This window comes from Balaenoptera musculus, chromosome X, assembly GCF_009873245.2.
Source record: "Balaenoptera musculus isolate JJ_BM4_2016_0621 chromosome X, mBalMus1.pri.v3, whole genome shotgun sequence".
Lineage (NCBI taxonomy): Eukaryota > Metazoa > Chordata > Mammalia > Artiodactyla > Balaenopteridae > Balaenoptera > Balaenoptera musculus.
The window spans coordinates 61,492,076-61,519,049 of record NC_045806.1 but is presented as its reverse complement, the minus strand read 5'-3'; the positions used below and the strand labels follow the sequence as shown (position 1 = coordinate 61,519,049).

At 35.8% G+C, this 26,974-nt stretch overlaps 1 protein-coding gene across 2 annotated transcripts in view; it reads left to right on the top strand.

Annotated features, from left to right (window-relative positions):
* Nucleotides 1–26,974, top strand: part of ZDHHC15 (zinc finger DHHC-type palmitoyltransferase 15) — a 125,853-nt gene that overhangs the window by 38,028 nt on the left and 60,851 nt on the right. For both annotated transcript variants that reach the window (XM_036839132.1, XM_036839131.1), the window contains exon 4: nucleotides 22,054–22,174. In XM_036839132.1, the coding sequence (XP_036695027.1) occupies nucleotides 22,054–22,174 (121 nt within the window). The remainder of the gene's footprint in view (nucleotides 1–22,053; nucleotides 22,175–26,974) is intronic.

Here is a 26,974-nt window from a genome sequence, read left to right as displayed (position 1 = left end):
GCCATAAAAGAAACGAAATTGAGTTATTTGTAGTGAGGTGGATGGACCTAGAGTGTGTCATACAGAGTGAAGTAAGTCAGAAAGAGAAAAACAAATACCATATGCTAACACATATATATAGAATCTAAAAAAAATATGGTTATGAAGAACCTAGGGTCAAGACGGGATTAAAGACACAGACCTACTAGAGAATGGACTTGAGGACATGGGGAGGGGGAAGGGTAAGCTGGGACAAAGTGAGAGAGTGGCATGGACATATATACACTACCAAATGTAAAATAGATAGCTGGTGGGAAGCAGCCGCATAGCACAGGGAGATCAGCTCAGTGCTTTGTGACCACCTAGAGGGGTGAGGTAGGAAGGGTGGGTGGGAGGGAGATGCAAGAGGGAAGAGTTGTGGGGATATATGTATATGTATAGCTGATTCACTTTGTTAGAAAGCAGAAACTAACACACCATACTAAAGCTATTAAACTCCAATAAAGATGTTAAAAAAAATAAAAATTAATTAATTAAATTAAATAATAATAGAGGACTTCAATATCCCAATTTTATCAATGGATAGATCATCTAGACTGAAAAGTAATAACGAAAAAGCAAATATGAATAATTCAGTAGACCAAATGTACCCAACAGATATACACAGGACATTCTACACAACAGCAGTAGAATTCGTATTCTTTTCAAGCACATACGGAACTTTCTCTGGGATAGATCATATGGTAGGCCAAAAAACAAGTCTTAAAATTTAAGAAAATTGAATTATATCAATGATATTGTCTAATATAATTGTATGAACCTAGAAATCAATAAGACAGGGAAACTGGAAAACTCACACATATGTGGAAATTAAACAACACCCTCTTGGACAACCTATGGGTCAAGAAGAAATCAAGAGAGAAATCAAAGAAATCAAGAGAGAAATCAAAACATATGTTGACAAAAATGAAAATGGAGTTACAATATACCAAAACTTATGTGATGCAGCAAAAGCAGTTCTAAGAGGGAAGTTTATAACAATTAATGCCTACATTGAGAAAAAAGAAATATCTCAAATAAACAACCTAAGTTTTCATCTCAAAGAACTAGAAAAAGAAGAAGAAACTAAGCCCAAAATAAACAGAAGGAAGGAAATAACAAATATCAGAGCAGAAATAAATGAAATAAAAACTAGAAAAACAATAGAAAAGATCAGAGAAACAAAGATCTGGTTTTTTGCAAAGATAAAAAAAATTGACAGACCTTTAGCTACACTTACTAGAAGCAGAAAAGAGAGAAGACTCAAGTAAATAAACTTTAAAAATAGATGTTATAAAAAAAAAAAATAGATGTTATGAGTGATGCCACAGAAATACAAAGGATCATAATAGCAATTAATAAATGAACAATTAATAAACAATTAATATGAACAATTAATAAATCGGATAACCTAGAATAAGTGGATATTCCTAGAAATATGCAACCTTCCAAGACTGAAACATGAAGAAATAAAAAATCTGAACAAATCAGTAACAAGTATTTTGAATCAGTAATAAAAAAAAAAACTTCCAAACAAATAGAAGTCCAGGGCCAGATGGATTCACTTGTGAATTCTGTCAAACATTTAAAGAAGGATTTATACCAAACCTTCTCATATTCTTCCAAAAAAATTTAGTATGCTTCAAAACATTTACAAAGACAGTATTACCATGATACCAAAGCCGGACAAGGACACTACAAGGAAAGAAATTAGGCCAATATCCCCAAACAACATAGATATAAAATCCTTAACAAAATACTATCAAACCAAATTCAACAGCATAATAAAAGGATCATTCACCACAGCCAAGTGGGATTTATACCTGGGATGCAAGGATGGTTTGACATACGTAAATCAATAAATGTGATACACCATATTTTTTAAATTAAAGATTTAAAAAATCATATAATCATCTCAAGAGATACAGAAAAAAACATATGACAAATTCCAACATTCTTTCATGATAAAAATTCTCAACAAATTAAGTATAGAACAAATGTACCTCAGCATAATAAAGACCATGTATGACAAGCCCGTAGCGAATATCATACTCAATGGTGAAAATTTGAAAGATTTTCCTCCAATATCAGGAACAAGACAAGGATGCCCACTCTCACAACTTCCATTCAACATAGTACTGGAAGTCCTAGCTAGAACAATTAGGCAAGAAAAGGAAATAAAAGGCATACAAATCAGAAAGGAAGAAGTTAACTTTTCTATTTGCAGATGACATAACGTTATATATAGAAAATCCTAAAGACTCCACCAAAAACAATTTAGAATAAATGAATTCTGTAAAGTTGCAAGATTAAAAAAAACAGTTGTGTTTTTATACCCTAAAAACAAGCTATCCAATAAAGAAATTAAGAAACCAATCCCATTTACAATAGCATAAACAAAGAATAAAATACTTAAGAATAAATTTAACCAAAGAGGTGAAAGATCTGTACAAGTAAAGCTATAAAACAATGATGAAAGAAATTGAAAACACAAATAAATCCATATCATGCTTATGGATTGGAAGAATTAATATTGTTAAAATGTCCATACTATCCAAAGCCATCTATAGATTCAATGCAACCTCTATCAAGGTTCCAATGGCATTTTTTACTGAAATAGGAAAAACAATCCTAAAGTTCATTTGTAACCACAGAAGATCCCAAGTAGTTAAGGCAATCGAGCAAGAAAAAGAAAGCAGGAAGCATCACACTCCCTGATTTCAAATTATACTATAAAGCTATAGTGATCTAAACTGTATGATACTGGCATAAAAACAGACACATAGACCAATGGAACAGAATTAAGAGCCTAGAAATAAACTCATGTATATGGAGTCAACTAACTGTCAACAAAGTTGCCATGAATACACAATGAGAAAATGATAATATCTTTCAATAAACGTTGCTGGGAAAACTGCATATCCACATGCAAAAGAATAAAATTGGACCTTTATCTCAGACCATTCACAAAAATTAATTTAAAATGGATTAATGATTTAAATATAAGACTTGAAAACATACAAGTCCTAGAAGGGAAGAGAGGAAAACTCCTTTACAGTGGTCTTGGCATGAGTTTTTGGATTTGAGACCAAAGCACATACAAACAAAAGCGAAAACAAACAAGTGGGATTATATCAAACTAAAATATTTCTGCACATGAGGAAACAATCAGCACAATGATAAGGCAACCTATCGAATAGGAGAAAATATTTGATTACCATATATCTGAAAACGGGTTATTATCTAAAATATATATGGAACTCTTACAACTCAATAGCAAAAAGCCAAATATCCCCATTTAAAAATGGGCAAAGGACCTGAATAGATATTTTTCAAAAGAAGACATACACATGGCCAACAAGTATATTAAAAGGTGCTCAACCTGACTAATCATCAGGGAAATGCAAACCAAACCTACATGAGGTGTCACCTCACAGCTGTCAGATGGCTATCATGAAAAAGTCAAAACGTAACAAGTGTTGGTGAGGATGTGGAGAAAGGGAACCTTCGTACACTGTTTGTGGGAATGTAAATTGGTATAGCCATTATGGAAAACAGTACAGTGGTTCCTCGAAAATTAGTAGTAGAACTTCTGTATCATCCAGCAATCCCACTTCTGGGTATATATCCAAAGGAAACGAAATCTGTATCTCAAAGAGATACCTGCACTCCTATATTCACTGCAGCATTCACAGTCATAAATATATGGAGATAACCTATTTGTTCACAAACAGATGGATAAAGAAATATGGTATATACATATAATAGAATATTATTCAGCTTTTAAAAATAAAGAAATCCTGCCATTTGTAACACCATGTGATGTACCTGGAGGACATTATGCTAAGTGAAATAAACCAGACACAGAAAGACAAATACTACATGATCTCACTTATATATGGAATGTTTAAAAAAAGTCAGACTCATAGTAACAGAGCAGAATTGTGTAACAGTTATAAACATATATGTACCTAACAAGAGAGCTCCAAAATATAGGGGGGAAAAATGACAGAACTGAAGGAAAAAATACACAGCTCTACAATAATAATTGGAGATTTCAATACCCTATTTTCAATAATGGATAGAACACCTAGACAGAATATCAATAAGGAAAGTCAGGATTTAACAGCACTAAAAACCAATTAGATGTAACACACATGTATGGAACACTCCACCTCAAAATAGAAGAATACACATTCTTCTCATATGCACATGGAACATTCTCCAGTATAGACCATATGGTTGGTAACAAAAGAAGTCTTAATAAATTTAAATGATTGAAACCACACAAAGAATCTTCTCTGAGTTCAATGGAATGAAACTAGAAATCAATAACCAAAGGGAAATTATAAATTCACGAATGTGTGGAATTGAACAACACACTCTTAAACAACCAATGAATTAAATAAGAACCCACAAAGGAAATTAGAAAATACTGTGAATGAATGAAATTGAAAAATAGCATTCCAAATATTATGGGATGCAAGAAAACAGTGCTCGGGGGAAATTTATAGCTATAAACACCTACAGTATAAAGAGGAGTAATATATTAATTCAGTATTCTTTACACCTTAAAGAAACAGAAAATCAAGAGCAATCTGACCCCAAGGATAGCAGAGGTAAATAATAAGGATTAGAGCAGAGGTAAACTAAATAGAAAACAATAGGGATAATTAAGAAAACAAAAGTGGGGCTTTGAAAAGATCTACAAAATTGACAAACCTATAGCTACACTGACCAACAGAGAGAGAGAGGGAGACAGAGAGGACACAAATTACTAATATCAGAAATGAAAGTAGGACATTACTATAGACCTTACAGAAACAGAAAGGATTACAAGAAAATACCATGAATAATTGTGTGCCAACAAATTAGATAACCGAGATGAAATGGGCAAATTCCTAGAAACACACTAACTAGTAAAACTGAATCAAGAAGAAATTTTAAAAATTGAATATACCTATAGTAAGTAAAAAGATTGTATTAATCAAAAACCTATCAAGAAATAAAAGCCCAGGACCAGATAGTTTCACAAGTAAATTCTATCAAGCATTTAAAGAAGAATTAGCACCAATCTTTCTCAAATTATTCCAAAAAAAAGAGAAGATGGAGAAACACTTTTTCTAATCAGTGCATGTAGGCAAGAAAAATAAATAAATAAAAGGCATCCAAATTGGACAGGAAGACATAAAATTATCTCTGTTCACAGATAACATGATCTTACTTATATCCAACCCTAAAGGTTCCACCAAAAATCCTGCTAGAACTAATAAATGATTTCAGCAAAATTGCAGGATGCAAAATTAACACATCAACAAACAGTAATCAGTTGCATTTCTATACACTAGCAATGAGCAATCAGAAAAATTAAGAAAACAGCTACCTTTACAAAGCATGAAAAAGAATGAAATACTTAGGAATAAACTTAACCAAGGAGGTGAAAATCTTGTGTACTGAAAACTAAAAAAAGGTTGCTGAATGAAGTTAGATACAAATAAATGGAAAGACATCCCATGTTCATTAATTGGAAGAGTTAATATTGTTAGGGATATCATTACTACCCAAATTAGTCTATAGATTAAGTGCACTCTCTATCAAAATCCCAATGACACTTTTTGCATAAATAGAAAATTCCATCCTAAAATTCATATGGAATCTCAAGAGACTCCAAATAGCCAAAACAATCTTGAAAAAGAACAAAGTTGGAGGTCTCACATTTCCTCATTTCTAAACTTACTACAAAGCTACAGTAATCAAAACAGTGTGATACAGACATAGAGACTAATTGAATAGAATAAAGAGGCCAAAATAAACCCTCACATATATGGTCAGATGATTTTTGAAAAGTGTACCAAGACCATTCAAGGGGAAAGGAGGGTCTTTTCAACAAATGGTGTTGGGAAAACTAGATACACACATGCAAAATAATGAAGTTGGACCCTTACCTTATACCATGTACAAAAATCAACTCAAATGGATTAAAGACCTAAACCTAAACCTATAGTTTTTAAAACTAGAAAACACTTAGAAGAAAAACTAGGGAATAAATTTCATGACATTGATTGGCAATGATTTCTTGGATATGACACCAAAAACAGAGTAAACTAAAGTAAAAATAAATTGGATGACATTAATACATTTAAAGTTCTAGGCATCAAAACACAACAAACTGACTGAAAAGGCAACCTGTGGAATGGGAGAAAATTTTTATAAATCATATATCTGATAATGGGTTAATATCCAGAATATAAAAGAACTCTTACAACTATACAACAACAGAAAACAAACCAATCTGATTTCTAAATGGGCAAAGGACTTGAGTAGACATTTTTCCAAATGACCAACAAACACATGAGAAGATGCTCAACATCATTAATCATTAGAGAAATGCATATCAAAACCACAATGAAATACCACTTCACATCCATTAGGATGGATACTAGTTTTTTAAAAAAGCAGAAAATGGCAAGTGTTGGCGAGAACGTGGAGAAGCTGGAACACTCGTGAGATGTTGATGGGAGCATAAAATGGTGCAGCCACTATGGAAAATAGTATGGTATCTCCTCAAATAATTAAAAATAGAGCTACCATATGATCCAGTAATTACACTTCTTGGTATGTACCCAAAAGAATTGAAAGCAGGGTCTCAAGGCAGTATTTATTCACAGCAGCATTATTCACAATAGCCAAAAGGTGGATGCAAGCCAAATGTCCACTGACAGATGAATGGATAAACAAAATGTAATATATACATACAATGGAATATTATTCAGCCTTCAAAAGGAAGGATACTGACACATGCCACCACGTGGATGAACTTTGAGGACTTTATGATAAGTGAAATAAGCCAGTCACAAAAAGGCAAATACTGTATGATTCCACTTACATAAGGTACTTAGAGTAGTCAAATTAACAGAGACAGAAAGTAAAAGGGTGTCTGCCTGGAGCTGGAGGGAAGAGGTATAGGGAGTTGTTTAATGAGTGTAGAATTTCAGTTTGGAAAGATGAAAAAAGGATTTAGGATGGATGGTGATGGTTGCACAACAATGTGAATGTACTTAATGCCACTGAGCTATACACTTAAAAATAGTTTAAATGGCTGAACTATATGTTGTGTATATTTTATCACAATAAAAAAATGGATCAAACACCAAAATGTAAAACTTAAACCTCTTAAACTCTTAAAAGAAAACCTAGGGGTAAATCTTAATGACCCTGGATTTGGTAATGGATTATTTGATAAGACATTAAAAACAAAAGAAACAAAAGAAAAACAGATAAATTAGACTTTATCAAAATTTAAAACTTTTGTTCATCAAACAACACTATAAAAAAATTGAGAAGACCACTCAAAGAAGGGGGAAAATATTTGCAAATTATATATCTGATAAGTGTCAAGTATCCAGAATACATAAAAGATTCTTACAATTCAACAACAAAAAGACAAACAACCAAATTTAAAATGGGCAAATAATTTTATTTTGTATCTATATGAGATGATGGATGTTCACTAAACGTATTGTGGTAATCATTTCCTTATGTATATAATTCAAATCATTATGCTGTACACCTTAAAAGTATACTGTGCTGTATATCAATTATACTTCAATAAAACTGGAAGAAAAAAATATTAGGTGAAAAAGTAGTATGGAAAATTAAAGGAATGATTATATATACAAATGAAAGGAAAGACTGTACACCAAAATAGTACTGGCTCTTTATGAATAAGATTAGAAGGATTTTTTTCTTAATGTTTTTCTGTAATGTCCATATATTCTACAATGAACTTGCATTACTTTTATAAAAATAAAACAATAACTCTTGTATACTGATACAACGAAAAATAAAATTAAAATTTACATTTAGCCATGTGATACATTTTGAGGTAATTTTTTTAAATTGGGGTATAGCTGTTTTACAATGTTGTGTTAGTTTCTACTATACAGGAAAGTAGAGTTCCCTGTGCTATACAGCAGGTTCTCATTAGTTATCTATTTTACACACATTATTGTATATGTGTCAATCCCAATCTCCCAATTCATCCCACCCACCCTTTCCCCCCTTGGTGTCCATACATTTGTTCTCTACATCTGTGTCTCTATTTCTGCCTTGCAAACCAGTTCATCTGTACTGTTTCTAGATTCCACAGGTATATGTTAATATATGATATTTGTTTTTCTCTTTCTGACTTACTTCACTCTGTATGACAGTCTCTAGGTCCATCCATATCTCTACAAATGACCCAATTTCGTTCCTCTGTATGGCTGAATAATATTCCATTGTATATATGTACCACTTCTTCTTTACCCATTTCTCTGTTGATGGGCATTTAGGTTGCTTCCATGACCTGGATATTGTAAATAGTGCTGCAATGAACACTGGGGTGCATGTGTCTTTTTGAATTATGGTTTTATCTGGGTTTAAGCCCAGGAGTGGGATTGCTGGGTCATATGGTAGCTCTATTTTTAGTTTTTTAAGGAACCTCCATACTGTTCTCCATAGTGGCTGTATCAATTTACATTCCCACCAACAGTGTAAGAGGGTTCCCTCTTCTCCACACCCTCTCCAGCATTCATTGTTTATAAATTTTCTGATGATGCCCATTCTAAACAGTGTGAGGTGATGCCTCATTGTAGTTTTGATTTGTATTTCTCTAATAATTTGTGATGTTAAGCAGCTTTTCATGTGCCTCTTAGCCATCTGTATGTCTTCTTTGGATAAATGTCTATTTAGGACTTCCACCCATTTTTGGATTGGGTTGTTTGTTTTCTTGCTATTCAGCTGCATGAGCTGTTTATATATTTTGGAGATTAATCCTTTGTCCATTGATTCGTTTGCAATATTTTCTATCATTCTGAGGGTTGTCTTTTCATCTTCCTTGTGGTTTCCTTTGGTGTGCAAAAGCTTTTAAATCTCATTAGGTCCCATATTTTAATTTTTGTTTTTATTTCCATTACTGTAGGAGGTGGGTCAAAAAAGATCTTGCTGTGATTTATGTTAAAGAGTGTTTTCCTCTAAGAGTTTTATAGTGTCCAGTCATACATTTAGGTCTTTCATCCATTTTGAGTTTATTTTTGTGTATGGTGTTAGGGTGTGTTCTAATTTCATTCCTTTACATGTAGCTGTCCAGTTTTCCCAGCACCACTTATTGAAGAGGCTGTCTTTTCTACATTGTATATTCTTACTTTCTTTATCAAAGATAAGGTGACCATAGGTGTGTGGGTTTATCTTTGGGCTTTCTATCCTGTTCCATTGATCTATATTTCTGGTTTTTTGCCAGTGCCATTCTGTCTTCATTACTATAGCTTTGTAGTATAGTCTGAAGTCAGGGAACCTGATTCCTCCAGTTCCGTTTTTTTTGTCTCAAGATTGCTTTGGTTATTTGGGGTCTTTTGTATCTCCATACAAATTTTAAGATTTTTTGTTCTAGTTCTGTGAAAAATGCCATTGGTAATTTGATAGGGATTGCATTGAATCTGTAGATTACTTTGGGTAGTTTAGCTATTTTTGCAATATTGATTCTTCCAATTCAAGAACATGGTATGTCTCTCCAACTGTTGGTATCATCTTTGATTTCTTTCATCAGTGTCTTATAGTTTTCTGCATACAGGTCTTTTACCTCCTTAGTCAGGTTTATTCCGAGGTATTTTATTCTTTTTGTTACAATGGTGAATGAGATTGTTTCCTAAATTTCTCTTTCTCATCTTTCGTTGTTAGTGTATAGGAATGCAGGAGATTTCTGTGCATTAATTTTATATCCTGCAACTTTACCAAATTCATTGATTTAGCTCTAGTAGTTTTCTGGTGGCATCTTTAGGATTTTCTATGTATAGTATCATATCATCTGCAAACAGTGACAGTTTTACTTCTTCTTTTCCAATTCGTATTCTTTTTATTTCTTTTTCTTCTCTGATTTCCATGGCTAGGACTTTCAAAACTATGTTGAATAATATTGGTGAGAGTGGACATCCTTGTCTTGTACCTGATTTTAGAGGAAATGCTTTCAGTTTTTCACCATTGAGAATGGTGTTTGCTCTGGTCTGTTGTAAACGGCTTTTATTATGTTGAGGTAGTTTCCCTCTTTGCCAACTTTCTGGAGAGTTTTTATCATAAATGGGTGTTGAATTTTGTCAAAAGCTTTTTCTGCATCTATTGAGATGATCATATGGTTTTTGTTCTTCAATTTGTTAATATGGTGTACCACATTGACTGATTTGCATATATTAAAGAATGCATATATCCTTGCATCCCTGGGATAAATCCCACTTGATCATGGTGTGTGATCCTTTTGATGTGTTATTGGGTTCTGTTTGCTAGTATTTTGTTGAGGATTTTTGCATCTATATTCATAAGGGATATTGGTCTGTAATTTTCTTTTTTTTGTAATATCTTTGTCTGGTTTTGGAATCAGGGTGATGGTGGACTCGTAGAATGAGTTTGGGAGTTTTCCATCGTCTGCAATTTTTTGGAAGAGTTTCAGAGGATGGGTGTTAGCTCTTCTCTAAATGTTTGGTAGTATTTACCTGGGAAGCCATCTGGTCCTGGACTTCAGTTTGTTGGAATATCTTAAATCACAGTTTCAATTTCATTACTTGTGATTGGTCTGTTCATATTTTGTATTTCTTCTTGGTTCAGTCTTGGAAGGTAATACCTTTCTAATAATTTGTCCATTTCTTCCAGGTTGTCCATTTCATTGGCACATAGTTGCTTGTAGTAGTCTCTTATGATGTTTTGCATTTCTGCGGTGTCCGTTGTAACTTCTCCTTTTTCATTTCTAATTTTTTTTGATTTGAGTCCTCTCCCTCTTTTTCTTGATGAGTCTGCTTAAAGGTTTATCAATTTTGTTTATCTTCTCAAACAACCAGCTTTTAGTTTTTATTAATCTTTGCTATTGTTTCGTTTCTATTTCATTTATTTCTGCTCTGATCTTTATGATTTCTTTCCTTCTACTAACTTTGGGGTTTTTTTTTTTTGCTCTTCTTACTCTAGTTCCTTTAGGTGTAAGGCTAGATTGTTTATTTGAGATTTTTCTTGTTTCTTGAGGTAAGATTGTCTTCCAATAAACTTTCCTCTGAGAACTGCTTTTGCTGCATCCCATAGGTTTAGGGTCATCGTGTTTTCATTGTCTTTTGTCTCTAGGTATTTTTTGATTTCCTCTCTGATTTCTTCAGTGGTCTCTTGGTTATTTAGTAGCATATTGTTTAGCCTCCATGTGTTTGTGTTTTTTACAGTTTCTTTCCTGTAATTCATTTCTAATTTCATAGCATTGTGGTCGCAGAAGATACTTGATACGATTTCAATATTCTTAACTTTACCAAGGCTTGATTTGTGACCGAAGATATGTTCTATCCTGCAGAATGCTCAATGTGCCCTTGAGAAGAAAGTGTAATCTGCTGTTTTCAGATGGAATGTCCTCTTAATATCAATTAAATATATTCGGTCTATTGTGTCATTTAAAGCTTGTGTTTCCTTATTTTTTTTTTTCATTTTGGATGATCTGTCCATTGGTGAAAGTGGGGTGTTAAAGTCCTCTACTATTATTGTGTTACTGTCGATTTCCCCTTTTATGGCTGTTAGCATTTGCCTTATGTATTGAGGTGCTCCTATGTAGGTGCATAAATATTTACAATTGTTATATCTTCTTCTTGGATTGATCCCTTGATCATTATATAGTGTCCTTCTTTGTCTCTTGTAATAGTCTTTATTTTAAAGTCTATTTTGCCTGATATGAGAATTGCTACTCCAGCTTTCTTTTGATTTCCATTTGCATGGAATATCTTTTTCCATCCCCTCACTTTCAGTTTGTATGTGTCCCTAGGTCTGAAGTGGGTCTCTTGTAGACAGCATAAATACGGGTCTTGTTTTTGTATCCATTCCACCAGTCTATGTCTTTTGGTTGGAGCATTTAATCCATTCACATATGTGTGTTCCTATTACCATTTTCTTAATAGTTTCGTGTTTGTTTTTGTAGGTCCTTTTCGTCTCTTGTGTTTCCCGCTTAGAGAAGTTCGTTTAGCATTTGTTGTAAAGCTGGTTTGGTGGTGCTGAATTCTCTTGGCTTTTGCTTGTCTGCAAAGCCTTTGATTTCTCTGTCAAATCTGAATGAGATCTTTGCTAGGTAGACTAATCTTGGTTGTAGATTTTTCCCTTTCATCACTTTAAATATATCATGCCACTCCCTTTTGGCCTGCAGAGTTTCTGCTGAGAACTCAATGGAGAACCTTATGGGGATTCCCTTGCATGTTATTTGTTGCTTTTCCCTTGGTGCTTTTAATATTTTTTCTTTGAATTTAATTTTTGTTATTTTGATTAATATGTGTCTTGGTTTGTTTCTCCTAGGGTTTATCCTGTTTGGGACTCTCTGCACTTCCTGGACTTGGGTGGCTATTTCCTTTCCCATGTTGGGGAAGTTTTTGACTATAATCTCTTCAAATATTTTCTCAGACCCTTTCTCTTTCTCTTCTTCTTCTGGGACCCCTATAATTCGAATGTTGGTGTGTTTAATGTTGTCCCAGAGGTCTCTGAGACTGTCCTCAATTCTTTTCCTTCTTTTTTCTTTATTCTGCTCCATGGCAGTTATTTCCACCATTCTATGTTCCAGCTCACTTATCCGTTCTTCTACCTCAGTTATTCTGCTATTGATTCCTTATAGAGTATTTTAAATTTCTGTTATTTTGTTGTTTATTACTGTTTGTTTGCTCTTTAGTTCTTCTAGGTCCTTGTTAAACGTTTCTTGTATTTTCTCTATTCTATTTCCAAGATTTTGGATCATCTTTACTGTGATTACTCTGAATTCTTTTTCAAGTAGACTGCCTATTTCCTCTTCATTTGTTCGGTCTTGTGGGTTTTTACCTTACTCCTTCACCTGCTGCATATTTCTCTGTCTTCTCGTTTTGTTTAACTTAGTGTGTTTGGGGTCTCCTTGCTGCAGGCTGCAGTGTTGTAGTTCCTCTTACTTCTGGTGTCTGTCCCCAGTGGGTGAGGTTGGTCCAGTGGCTTGTGTAGGCTTCCTGGTGGGGGGGACTGGTGCCTGTGTTCTGGTGAGTGTGGCTGGATCTTGTCCCTCTGGTGGGCAGGGCCACGTCCGTTGGTGTGTTTGGGGTGTCTGTGAGCTTCATATCACTTTAGGCATTCTGTCTGCTACTGGGTGGGCTTGTTTTCCTGTCTAGCTAGTTGTTTGGCATGAGGCGTCCAGCATTGGAGCTTGCTGGCCGTTGTGTGGAGCCAGGTCTTAGTGTTGAGATGGAGACCTCTGGGAGAGCCCTCACCAATTAATATTCCATGGGGCCGGGAGTTCTCTGGTGGTCCAACATCCTGGACTCAGCTCTCCCACCTCGGAGGCTCAGGCCCAACCCCTGGCCGGAGCACTAAGACCCTGCAAGCCACACAGCATGGAAAAGAAGAAAACAAACAGACAAAACCCCAAGAAAAATGGTAAAAGCAAAACTAAATAGACAAAATCACATGAAGAAACACACACACACACATACACTCACAAAAAGAAAAATAAAAAAGAGAAAACAAAAAGGGAGAGAGCAACCAAACCAATAAATAAACCCAAAAACGAAAACAAACACTAAGAACTAAACTAACAAAAACAAAAAACCAAAATCAAATCAAACACAGAAAGCAAACTAAAAAAAGGCAAAGAAAGCATAAAACACACAAAAATGATCAAAAGAAAACTAAAAACGAAAGATGAAAACAGAAGGAAAAATGTATGAAACAACAAAGAAGTAAACATAGAAAAATTTAAAATAAGAGAAAAACAATGCAAAACAAAGAAAAACCAAAACAAGTAAAATCTACAATATAACGAAAAAATACAGTAGAAATAGGAAAAAATAAAATTAAAAATATATTAAAAATAAAAGCATAAAAGAAAAAATAAAAAGTAAATAAAAATTAAAAGAATAATAAAAAATCAACAAAATTTTAAAAAGTAGTAATAATAATAATATTTTTTTTGTGGCCTCAGCCTTCTGTGTCCTTGCCCCCACAGTGAACCATAGCCAGTCCCTGCCTACCCAGGAAGTCCTCCAATACTTCTAGGTAGGTCTCTGGACCTGCTGTGGGTACTGTGGCACCAGCTCAGACTCTGATCTGGCCTTACTCCCATGTGTACTTGCCTCCAAAGTCCACAGTTGCCCCCAAAGTCCACATGCTCAATTGTGGGAACACTCGTCTATTCAGATACTCCTCAGATGCAGTGTTTACCAAGCTGATTGTGGGTGTTTAATCCGCTACTCCTGTGGCTGCTTGGAGAGATTTCCCTTTCTCTTCTTTGGTTGCATGGCGCCTGGGGTTCAGCTTTGGCTTTGGCCCTGCCTCTGCATGTGAGCCACCCTCAGGCATCTTCCCTGCCCATGCAAGAGGGGGCAAAAGCAACGACTACTTAGGGCTCACTTGCTCTCTCAGTTCGGCGAGAGGGATGGATATGGCAGTCACAATTGAGATGTGCTGGGACTGCTTGCAGCGGCAGAGGCAGGCATGAAGTTGCAACAGCCTAGGTGCACCATGCGTTCTCCTGGGGATGTTGGCCCTGGGTCGCAGGACCCTCAGCAGTGGCGGGCTGCACAGGCTCCCAGGAAGGTGTGGGCATTGACCTGGGTTTGCTCACAGGACCCTTGGTAGCAGCGGCAGCAGCCATTGCACCCACCTCTCAGGCTCACGCCCACCTCTGGAGCTCACATAGGTGGTGCCCTGCCATCTGTGAGCACACGGAGCAAGAAGCTCATATGGTGGGCCTGCCCCTCTCCTCGTGGACCCCATGACAATGGTCTCTTGCCTCTCTGGCAGGTCCAGACTTTTTCCTGGACTCCCTCCCAGCTAGCTGTGGTGTACTAGCCCCCTCAGGCTGTCTTCACACAGCCAGCCCCAGTCCTCTCCCTGGTGTCTGACCTCCAAAGCCCGTGCCTCAGCACCCAGTCCCCACCTGACCCAGCAGGTGAGCAGACAAGTGTCTCAGGCTGGTGAGTGCTGGTTGGCACTGATCCTCTGTGCAGGATTCTCTCTGCTTTCCCTCAGCACCCCTGTTGCTCCCCTCTCCTCTGAGGCTCCAAAGCTCCCCCAATTCCCGCCAGTGAGGGGGCTTCCTAGTGTGTGGAAACTTTTCCTCCTTCACAGCTCCCTCCCAGAGGTGCAGGTCCCATCCCTATTCTTTTGTCTCTGTTTTTTCTTTTTTCTTTTGCCCTACCCAGGTACATGGGGATTTTCTTGCCTTTTGGGAAGTCTGAGGTCTTCTACCAGTGTTCAGTAGGTGTTCTGTAGGAGTTGTGCCACATATAGATGTATTTTTTTTTTTAATTTTTTATTTATTATTATTTATTTATTATTTATTTTTAGCTGTGTTGGGTCTTCGTTTCTGTGCGAGGGCTTTCTCTAGTTGCGGCAAGCGGGGGCCACTCTTCATCACGGTGTGCGGGCCTCTCACTGTCTTGGCCTCTCTTGTTGCGGAGCACAGGCTCCAGACGCACAGGCTCAGTAGTTGTGGCTCACGGGCCTAGTTGCTCCGCGGCATGTGGGATCCTCCCAGACCAGGGCTCGAACCCGTGTCCCCTGCATTGGCAGGCAGATTCTCAACCACTGCGCTACCAGGGAAGCCCTATAGATGTATTTTTGATGTATTTGTGGGGACGAAGGTGGTCTCCACGTCTTACTCCTCCATCTTGAAGATCCTCCATTTTGTGGTAATTTGTGTAAGATGTGAGGTATATATTGAGGGTTTGTTTTTTTAATATTATGTCCAATTGTTATAGTACAGTTTACTGAAAAGATGATCCTTAATGTTTTCAATAAGGACTATCCTTTAAAAATTGGGCAAATGACTTGAATAGATAATTCACTAAACAATACATATGTGTGTGTGTGTATATATATATATATATATGTATATGTATATATAGTAGAGAAATGCAAATTAAGACCACAATGAGATAACATTTCACACTGGATGGCTAAAATATGACTAACTGAACAGATACATGCAAAAGAATGAAATTGAACCACATCTTACACTAAATACTAAAATTAACTCAAAATGTATTAAAGACTTGAATGTTAGACCTAAAACCATGAAACTCTGAGATGAAAACATAGCTGGTAAGCTCCTTGATATTGGTCTTAGCAATGATTTTAGGGCTCTGACTCCAAAGGCAAGGGCAACAAAAACAAAAATAAACAAATGGGACTACATCAAACTAAAAAGCTTCTGCATGGCAAAGGAAATTATCAACAAAACGAAAAGGCAACCTACTGAATGGAAGAAGATATATTCAAGTCATATACCCAATAAAGGGTTGATATCCAAAATATATAAAGAACTCATACAATTCAATAACAAAAACCAAATCTGATTAAAAATAGGCAGAGTATCTGAATAGACATTTTTCCAAAGATGTACAGATGGCCAACAGGCACATGAAAAGATGCTCAACATCACTAATCATCAGGAAAATTCAAATCAAAACCACAGTGAGATATCACCTCATGCCAGTTAGAATGACTATTATAGAAAAGACAAGAAATAACAAGAGTCGATGAGGATGTGGGGGAAGGGGTACCCTTATTCACTGTTGGTGGGAATGTAAATTGGTGCAACCAGTATGGAAAACAGTATAGAGGTTTCTCAAAAAGTTAAAAATAGAACTACCATATGATCCAGGAATTCCATTTTTGGGTATCTATCCAAAGAAAACAAAAACATGAATTAGAAAAGATATATGCACCCCTATGTTCATTGCAGCATTATTTACAATAGCCAAGATATGGAAGCAACTTAAGTGTCCATCAGTGGATGAATGGATAAAGAAGATATGGTATATATACAATGGAATACTACTCAGTCATTTAAAAAAAAGAAATATTGTAATTTGCAACAACATGGTTGGACCTTGAGGGTATTATGCTAAGTAAAATAAGTCAGAGAAAGACAAATACCACATGATTTCACTTATATGTGGAATTTAAAATACAAAACAAACAAACAAAACAAAACTGAACTCAGACTCATAGATACAGAGAACAGATTCCCAGAGGAGGTTGCCAGAGGAAAAGGGGTCGGAGGGGGGGGGGAATGGGTGGCGGGGATCAAGAGGCATAAACTTCCAGTTATAAAATGAATAAGTCATGGGGATGTAATGTATGGTATATGGGATACAGTCAATATTGTGTTAACTTTGTATGGTGACAGATGGTAACTGGACATTGTAGTGATCATTTTGAAATGCATAGAGATGTCAAATCATTATGTTGTACACATGAAACTAATATAATATTGTATGCCAGATACATTTCAGTAAAAGAAATCATGGAATCATATACCATAAAAAGGTAAATTTTACTGAATGGAAATTTTTTAAACAGAAAGGAAAAAATTGTCAGTGATCCTCCAATATTAAATCAAGCCAAATTCCTAATCAGATGAGCTCTCTTCCTTTGCCCAAGAAGCAAAAAAAGAAGACTGTAGGTGTGGTAGAGTGATCACATCAATTGTTCCGATTTCTCATGCCTTCTTGTAGTCATGAACTTTGCCATAACCTCTGATGTCCTCCCACTCTCTCTGCATCTAGCCATGTAACTTGCTTTATCCAATGGGATGTTAGTAGATGTGAAATAAGTAGATGCTTGAAAGAGCACTTACATGTTTCCATTTGGATTTCTGCTCTTGCCTTCTATCACCACCTTGACAACATGCCAGTCTAGCCTGATGGGACACAAACATGGGAGCAGAATTGAGTCGTCAGGGTCATCCCAACCAAGATGGGCCAATAGTCAGACAATTACCAGATATGTGAGTGAGTTTGGGGACCAGAACTGCTTAGTCAATTCAGCCAAAATTGCCAGCACACAGACCCTTGAACCTTGATGCTTATTATTCTAGATTTCAAAGTTGTATGTTATGAAACATTATTGTGACCATAGATAACTGATACAAAAAGTAAGGAATTATGAACCATAAGAAAAAGGCAAAAACCAAGGAAAATGTTAACTTTGGGGAGGTGGGAAACTGTGGGAGTTGGGCACACTTTCTTGAAGTGCTAGTGTCTTAATTTATTTTTTTAAATAAGGAAGACTATCTGAATAATGCTATGCAGGAATATGAAAACAAGACTGGAGTAGAACCAATCTAGAGGTGTATCATCTTGTGATCAGTTCATGACTTTCCCTAATAATGAGGGTCTCTTCACATCTTTGAGTTTTATTCCATGAAATCAAATATGTACAGCCTCAGATGAATGTAATAAAATAATTGTAATAAAAACAAAACAAAGACAAAAAGAAAGAAAGAAAGAAGGAAGGAAGAAGAGAAAGAAAGAAAGAAAGAAAGAAGGAAGGAAGGAAGGAAGGAAGGAAGGAAGGAAGGAAGGAAGGAAGGAAGGAAGGAAGGAAGGAAGGAAGAAAGAAAGAAAGAAAGAAAGAAAAGAAAGAAGAGAAAGAAAAATGTAAAATAACAAGTGTTAGTGTAAATATGGAGAATTCTGAATCCTCATACATTGCTACTGGGAATTTAAATGGTGTGGCTGGTGTGGAAAACAGTTTTGCATTTCCTCATAAGGTTAAAAATAGAATTACCATGTGACCCAGCAATTCTACTCCTAAGTATATACTCAGGAGAATTGAAAACAGTTGTTTAAACAAATAGTTATACACAGTTGTTCACAGATCACTATTCACTGTAACCAAAAGGTGGGGAGGAGCCAAATGTCCATCAACAGGTGAATGCATAAACCAAGTGTGGTATGTCCATACAATGGAATATTATTCAGCCATTAAAAAGGAATACATTACTGATACATGATACAACATGGATGAACCTTGAAAACATTATGCTAATTGAAATACAGCAGACACCAAAGGCCACATATTGTTTGATTCCATTCATATGAAATATCCAGAAAGAAAAATCCAGTGAGGCAGAAGGTAGATTAGCAGTTGCCAGGGAATGGGAATGGAGGGAATAGGGAATCACCACTTAATGTATAGAGGGTTTCCTTTTGGAGTGATAAAAATATTCTGGAACTAGATAGTGGTGGTGGTTGCAAAACACTGTGAATGTACTAAATGCCACTGACTCGTACACTATAAAATGTACATTTTAAAATGAAATTTTATGTTATGTGAATTGTAGCTCAATAAAATAATTGTCCTTGTCACACTATTTATAAAGCTTGTAGGCCAGTAAAAAGGCTGAGTGGTTAGGAATTTTGTTGGCCTAAACTGGGTGACATGATGGCAGGATTTAGATAATCACTGCAAATGTCTAACATTTAAGACCACATATTAATCATTTTTAATGGGTAAAAAGAAAAGGTGAATCTTTTGGGCCTGTTTGATAGCCATGATATTAATTTATCTAATACCAAATACATCCCAGTCTATCACCAGTTGTCCCACCCAAAGTGCATTTACTGGCTCATTGCATTCTAATCCTCAAAAATGCTTGGTTAGTGACAGAAATAGGGCATCCAGGCATGACATCCTATTCCAAACCAAAGCCTACTGGCTATATAACCACAAGGTTTCATCACATACAAGCAGTAACAACACTGCCTCTGCCTTTCAAGCTGGGGCAGTATACCAAAAGAAAGTTATATTCCCAAGACCATCCCCGAACTTAAAGGGCTGCCCCAAGGTGCTACTTTTAATTATCAACATTAAAAAAGAATTGTTTAAAACTTTATACTTTTAAATCAACTATACTTCAATAAGAAGGTTAAAAATAAGTTAAAAAATAAAACTTTATACTTTCCAGTTAGTATAATTGTTCTTCTAAGAAAAAAAAACCCAGTTGTTTTTATATTAAATTTGTATTATTTAGTTACCATTTTATAATATTGACCTATAGACTTTTAGTTCTGAAAACTCTTAGTTGTGTGTGCCTACACAGTTCATCGCAGAGTCCTTGGCTCCCTGGGCCTCCACCCATTAAATGCCTATAGTGCACCATATTTATTGTAATAGCCAAAAGTTCCCCTACACATTTCCACATACCCGCAGGCAGTCACTCTACTTTAGAATGACATGGTACCATAAAAATGCACCACAGGTATGGTTCTTAAAATAGAGTGTTTGATTTTATACATTTCCAATTTTAAAAGTCAGATGCATTTAAATTATCTTAAATATTTTATTAATTTATTTGTTTTACTATTTTACTGATGTATAAATACATACTCTATTCCAAGAACTAAGCTGTAAAGAGTATGATTTCATGATTTTTTACCTATATTTACACCCATATAATCACCATCCAGGTTAAGATTTTTGAACATTTCCAACACCTCAGGAATCTCCTTCACACCCTTTCCCAATCAGCTTCCTATCAGACGTAACCACTAGTCTTTCCATCACCATAGATTAATTTTGCCTATTTTTGAGCCTCACACAAAAAAAGAATCATAGTATGCACTGTTTTGTGTAAGCCTTTCACTCAGTGTAATGTTTTCCAGATTCATTCATGTTGATGCATGTTTCAGTTATTCATTCCCTTTTACTGCTGTTAGTTATTCTCTTTTATCACAGTTGATTTATCTGTTCACCAATTAAAGGACACTTGTGTTGTTACCATTTTTTTCTATTATGAATAAAGCTGCTATGAACAATCTTGTACCTGTCTTTTGGCATACACACAAACACACATACATATATACACACACACACACTCATTGTTCTCTTAGGTATATAACTGCGAATGGAATTGCTGAGTCATAGGGCGGCACATATTTAGCTTATGTAGATAATGCCAAACAGTTTTCCAAAGTGGTTGCATAAATCTACACTCTCACCAAGATCTTCAGATCCTCAAAATGCACCATAAAGGAAGTAAAAAGGAAAGCCACAGACTGGTAGAAAATATTGAACAAAGGACTAGTATACAAAATATATAAATTACTCCTCAAATCATTGCAATACAAATCAATAATAAAAAAGACACATAACCCAATTATTTTTTAATGGACAAAAGGCTTGAATAGGCATTTCACAGGAAGATACCCAAATGGCCAATAAACTCATAAAAAGGTGCTGAATGTCATTAGTAATCAAAGGAGCGCAAATTAAAATCACAATAACATACTGCTACACACTATCTAGAATAGCTAAAATTTTAAATATTGGCTATATCAAATATTTCTAAGAAATTGGACTTGTAAAAGAGACTTTAATTACTTGCTATTATCCAGCACTCTTACACCAGTCTTGTGATGTAAGTATTATTTCCTCTATTTTACAGACAAAGAAACTTAGGTTGAGAGTATCTGATTTTCCAAAGTGATTTTTGAACTATTAAATGGCAGAGATTAAGTTTAAATCCAGAGAATGTGATCACAGATCTTTCTCTTTTTCACCTCTGCCTACCCTTTGGCCCAAACAGAAGAAAACTTACAGGTTTGTATTACTTTGGAAAATCGTTGGCATTTTTTTTGCCAGATTAGCAAAGTGTAGCACAAACATGGCAACAAGCTCCATACCAGACTAAAAATTTCTGAAATAGTGAGAATATCCAAATTTCTATTCATTTTAAAAATTATTATAGAATGTGAAGACAACGTTGCAAGTAGTCTCATCCAGCTTCTCCAAGAGTGTCACCTATGAAAAATACTCACAACTTAATAACAAGCATAGTTTATCATCAACAGGGTCCTGGCAGCAAGGTATCACATATTAACATGCAATATCATATTATGGTGTAATGGAGTGGAAATGGCATAAGTCTTGGGGTCAAGTGAACTGGGTTTGGGGCTTAGTTTTGCTGCTTTTATTAGTTGAGTGAGTGTAACCATAGACAAGGTACTTAATCTAAGTTTTATTTTCTTTAGTTATAAAACAATATTACCTATCACATAGAGTTATGAATATTTAGATAAAAGCCAAATAAGATAAATGAGATAATTATCCAGAGAAAGTTATAAGCCAAATTGGTACCTGAGCTTCAAGGATAGGTAACAAATATTTTCATTCAAATAGTTATTGTTGTTTTTAATCTTTTCTGTGAATTTTGGAAAGTAAAGTCTTGCCTCTCACTTCTCCTTCCAGTTCCACCTGTCCTATACCGACAAGGAGCGCTATGAAAATGAAGAGAGACCTGAGGTCCAGAAGCAGATGCTTTTTGATATGGCCAAGAAGCTACCAGTTTACACAAGAACCGGGAGTGGAGGTCAGTTCATCCAAAGTCACTTAGGGAGGCAGATCAACAAGGATCTCAGAAAGACTGAGTCATAAATATCCTCAATCTAGCCCACTTTTTCCTCCTTTCTTCTGAAGAACACTATGGAGTTTTTTCTCAACATTTTATTATAAAAAATGTCAAACACTTACCCAAGATGGAATAAGTACATTATAAACATCTGTATACCCACCACTGGAGTCACCACTAACATTTTACTATATTGCTTTATCACATATCTGTCCACAAATCCATCCCTCTATCCATCATCCATCAAGCCATCTTATTTAAAAAAAATTTTTTTTTAAATATTTATTTATTTATTTATGGCTGTGTTGGGTCTTCGTTTCTGTGCGAGGGCTTTCTCCAGTTGCGGCAAGCGGGGGCCACTCTTCATCGTGGTGCGTGGGCCTCTCACTATTGCAGCCTCTCTTGTTGTGGAGCACAGGCTCCAGACGCGCAGGCTCAGTAATTGTGGCTCATGGGCCCAGTTGCTGCGTGGCACGCGGGATCTTCCCATACCAGGGCTCGAACCCGTGTGCCCTGCATTGGCAGGCAGATTCTCAACCACTGCGCCACCAGGGAAGCCCAAAAAATTTTTTACTGAAGTATAGTTGATGTACAATGTACTGTTAGTTTCTGGTGTACAATAAAGTGATTCAATTAAACATACATAAATGTGTGTGTGTATATATATATATATATATATATATATACTTTTTCATATTCTTTTCCATTATGGTTTATTACAGGATATTGAATATAGTTCTCTGTGGTATGCAGTAGGTCCTTGCTGTTTATTTCATATATGCTAGTTTGTATCTGCTAATCCAAAACTCCTAATTTATCCTTCCCCACCTCCTTTCCCCTTTGGTAATGATAAATTTGTTTTCTATGGCTGTGAGTCTGTTTCTGTTTTGTAAATAAGTAAATTTCTATCATTTTTTTAGATTCCACATATAAGTGATATCATATGGTATTTGTCTTTCTCTATCTGACTTATTTCATTTAGTATGATCATCTCTAGATCCATCCATGTTGCTGCAAATGACATTATTTCATTCTTTTTTATTGCTGAGTAGTATTCCATCTTATATATATGCCACGTCTTCTTTATCCATTCATCTGTTGATGGACATTTAGGTTGCTTCCATGTCCTTGCTATTGTAAATAGTGCTGCAATGAATATTAGGGTGCATGTAGCTTTTCGAAGTATGCTTTCCTCTGGATATACGCCCAGGAGTGGGAATGCTGGATCATATGGTAATTCTATTTTTAGTTTTTTAAGGAACCTCCATACTGTTCATTATAGTGATTGTACCAATTTATATTCCCACCAACAGTGTAGGAGGGTTCCCTTTTCTCCACACCCTCTCCAGCATTTGTTATTTGTAGATTTTTAATGATGGCAAGCCATTTTATTTTTTGATGCATTTCAAAGTAAGTAGCCGATATCAATACACATCCACCTAAATATTTTATTATTCTTTTTTGGGTGAAATTTACTTTCAAAACATGCACAAATCTTAAGTGTACCATTCAGTATTTTGACAAATGTACACACCTGTGTAACTAAAACCTCTGAAAACATTACCACACCCCAGAAAGTTATCTCATGCTCCTTCCCAGTCAATCCCACCACAACAACCAAAGACAACCACTATTCTGATAGTTTTCCATCACAGATTACTTCTACCTGCTCTAGAATTTTGTATAAATGGAATCATACAGTATGTACTGTTGTATCTGGCTTCTTTTATTCAGCATAATGTTTTTGAGACTCATTCACATTCTTGTGTATTTCATTCCTTTTACTGCTGAGTAGTATTTCTTTTTTTTTACATCATTTTTTTCATTTTTATTGGAGTATAATTGCTTTACAATGTTGTGTTAGTTTCTGCTGTACAAAAAGGTGAATCAGCTATATGTATACATATATCCCCATATCCCCTCCCTCTTGCATCTCCCTCCCAACCTCCTATCCCACCCTTCTAGTTGGTCACAAAGCACCGAGCTAATCTCCCTGTGCTATGCAGCAGCTTCCCACTAGCCATCCATTTTGCATTTGGTAGTGTATATGTGTCAATGCTACTCTCTCACTTAGTCCCAGCTTCCTCTTCCCCCACTGTGTCCTCAAGTCCATTCTCTATGTCTGTTTCTTTATTCCTGCCCTGCCACTAGGTTCATCGGTACCGTTTTTTTTAGACTCCATATATATGCGTTAGCATACGGTATTTGTTTTTCTCTTTCTGACTTACTTCACTCTGTATGATGGACTCTAGGTCCATCCACCTCACTACGAATAACTAATTTTGTTTCTTTTTATGGCTGAGTAATACTCCATTGTATATATGTGCCACATCTTCTTTATCCATTCATCTGTCGATGGACACTTAGGTTGCTTCCATGTCCTGGCTATTGTAAATAGTGCTGCAATGAACATTGTGGTACATGACTCTTTTTGAGTTACGGTTTTCACAGGGTATATGCCCAGTAGTGGGATTGCTGGGTCATATGGTAGTTCTACTTTTAGTTTTTTAAGAAACCTCCATACTGTTCTCCATAGTGGCTGATCAATTTACATTCCCACCAGCAGTGCAAGAGGGTTCCCTTTTCTCTACACCCTCTCCAGAATTTATTCTTTATAGATTTTTTGATGATGGCCATTCTGACCAGTGTGAGGTGATACCTCATTGCAGTTTTGATTTGCATTTCTCTAATGATTAGTGATGCTGAGCATCTTTTCATGTGTTTGTTGGCAATCTGTACGTCTTCTTTGGAGAAATGTCTATGTAGGTCTTCTGCCCATTTTTGGATTGGGTTGTTTGTTTTTTTGATATTGAGCTGCATGAGCTGCTTGTATATTTTGGAGATTAATCCTTTGTCAGTTTCTTTGTTTGTAAATATTTTCTCCCATTGTGAGGGTTGTCTTTTCATCTTGTTTATGGTTTCCTTTGCTGTGCAAAAGCTTTTAAGTTTCATTAGGTCCCATTTGTTTATTTTTGTTTTTATTTCCATTACTCTAGGAGGTGGGTCAAAAAGGATCTTGCTGTGATTTATGTCATAGGGTGTTCTGCCTATGTTTTCCTCTAAGAGTTTTATAGTGTCTGGCCTTACATTTAGGTCTTTAATCCATTTTGAGTTTATTTTTGTGTATGGTGTTAGGGAGTGTTCTAATTTCATTCTTTTACATGTAGCTGTCCAGTTTTCCCAGCACCACTTATTGAAGAGGCTGTCTTTTCTCCATTGTATATTCTTGCCTCCTTTATCAAAGATAAGGTGACCATAGGTGCGTGGGTTTATCTCTGGACTTTCTATCCTGTTCCATTGATCTATATTTCTGTTTGTTTGCTGGCACCATTCTGTCTTGATTACTGTAGCTTTGTAGTATAGTCTGAAGTCAGGGAGCCTGACTCCTCCAGCTTTGTTTTTCTTTCTCAAGATTGCTTTGTCTGTTTGGGATCTTTTGTGCTTCCATACAAATTGTAAAATTTTTTGTTCTAGTTCTGTGAAAAATGCCATTGGTAATTTGATAGGGATGGCATTGAATCTGTAGGTTGCTTTGGGTAATATAGTCATTTTCACAATACTGATTCTTCCAATCCAAGAACATGGTGTATCTCTCCATCTGTTTGCATCGTCTTTCATTTCTTTCATCAGTGTCTTATGGTTTTCTGCATGCTGGTCTTTTGCCTCCTTAGGTAGGTTTATTCCTAGGTATTTTGTTCTTTTTTTTGCAGTGGTAAATGGGAGTGTTTCCTTAATTTCTCTTTCAGACTTTTTGTTGTTATTGTGTAGGAATGCAAGAGATTTCTGTGCATTAATTTTGTATCCTGCAGCTTTACCAAATTTTATTTACTCTAGTAGTTTTCTGGTGGCATCTTTAGGATTCTCTATGTATAGTACCATGTCATCCATAGACAGTGACAGTTTTACTTCTTCTTTTACAATTTGTATTCCTTTTATTTCTTTATCTTCTCTGATTGCCATGGCCAAAACTTCCAAAACTATGTTGAATAATAGTGGTGAGAGTGGGCACCCTTGTCTTGTTCCTGATCTTAGAGGAAATGCTTTCAGTTTTTCACCATTGTGAATTATGTTGGCTGTGGGTTTGTCATATATGGCTTTTATTATGTTGAGGTAGGCTTCCTCTCTGCTCACTTTCTGGAGAGTTTTTATCATAAATTGGGTGTTGAGTTTTGTCAAAAGCTTTTCTGCATCTATTGAGATGATCATATGGTTTTTATCCTTCAGTTTGTTAATATGGTGTATCACATTGATTGATTTGTGTATATTGAAGAATCCTTGCATTCGTGGGATAAACCCTGCTTGATCATGGTGTATGATCCTTTTAATGTGCTGTTGGATTCTGTTTGCTAGTATTTTGTTGAGGATTTTTGCATCTATGTTCATCAATGATATTGGCCTGTAGTTTTCTTTTTTTGTCACATCTTTGTCTGGTTTTGCTATCAGGGTGATGGGGGCCTCATAAAATGAGTTTGGGAGTGTTCCTCCCTCTGATATATTTTGGAAGAGTTTGAGAAGGATAGATGTTAGCTCTTCTCTAAATGTTTGATAGAATTCTCCTGTGAAGCCATCTGGTCCTGGGCTCTTGTTTGTTGGAAGATTTTTAATCACAGTTTCAATTTCAGTGCTTGTGATTAGTCTGTTTATATTTTCTATTTTTTCCTGGTTCGGTCTTGGAAAGTTGTACTTTTCTAAGAATTTGTCCATTTCTTCTAGGTTGTGCATTTTATTGGCATATATTTGCTTGTGGTAGTCTCTCATGAA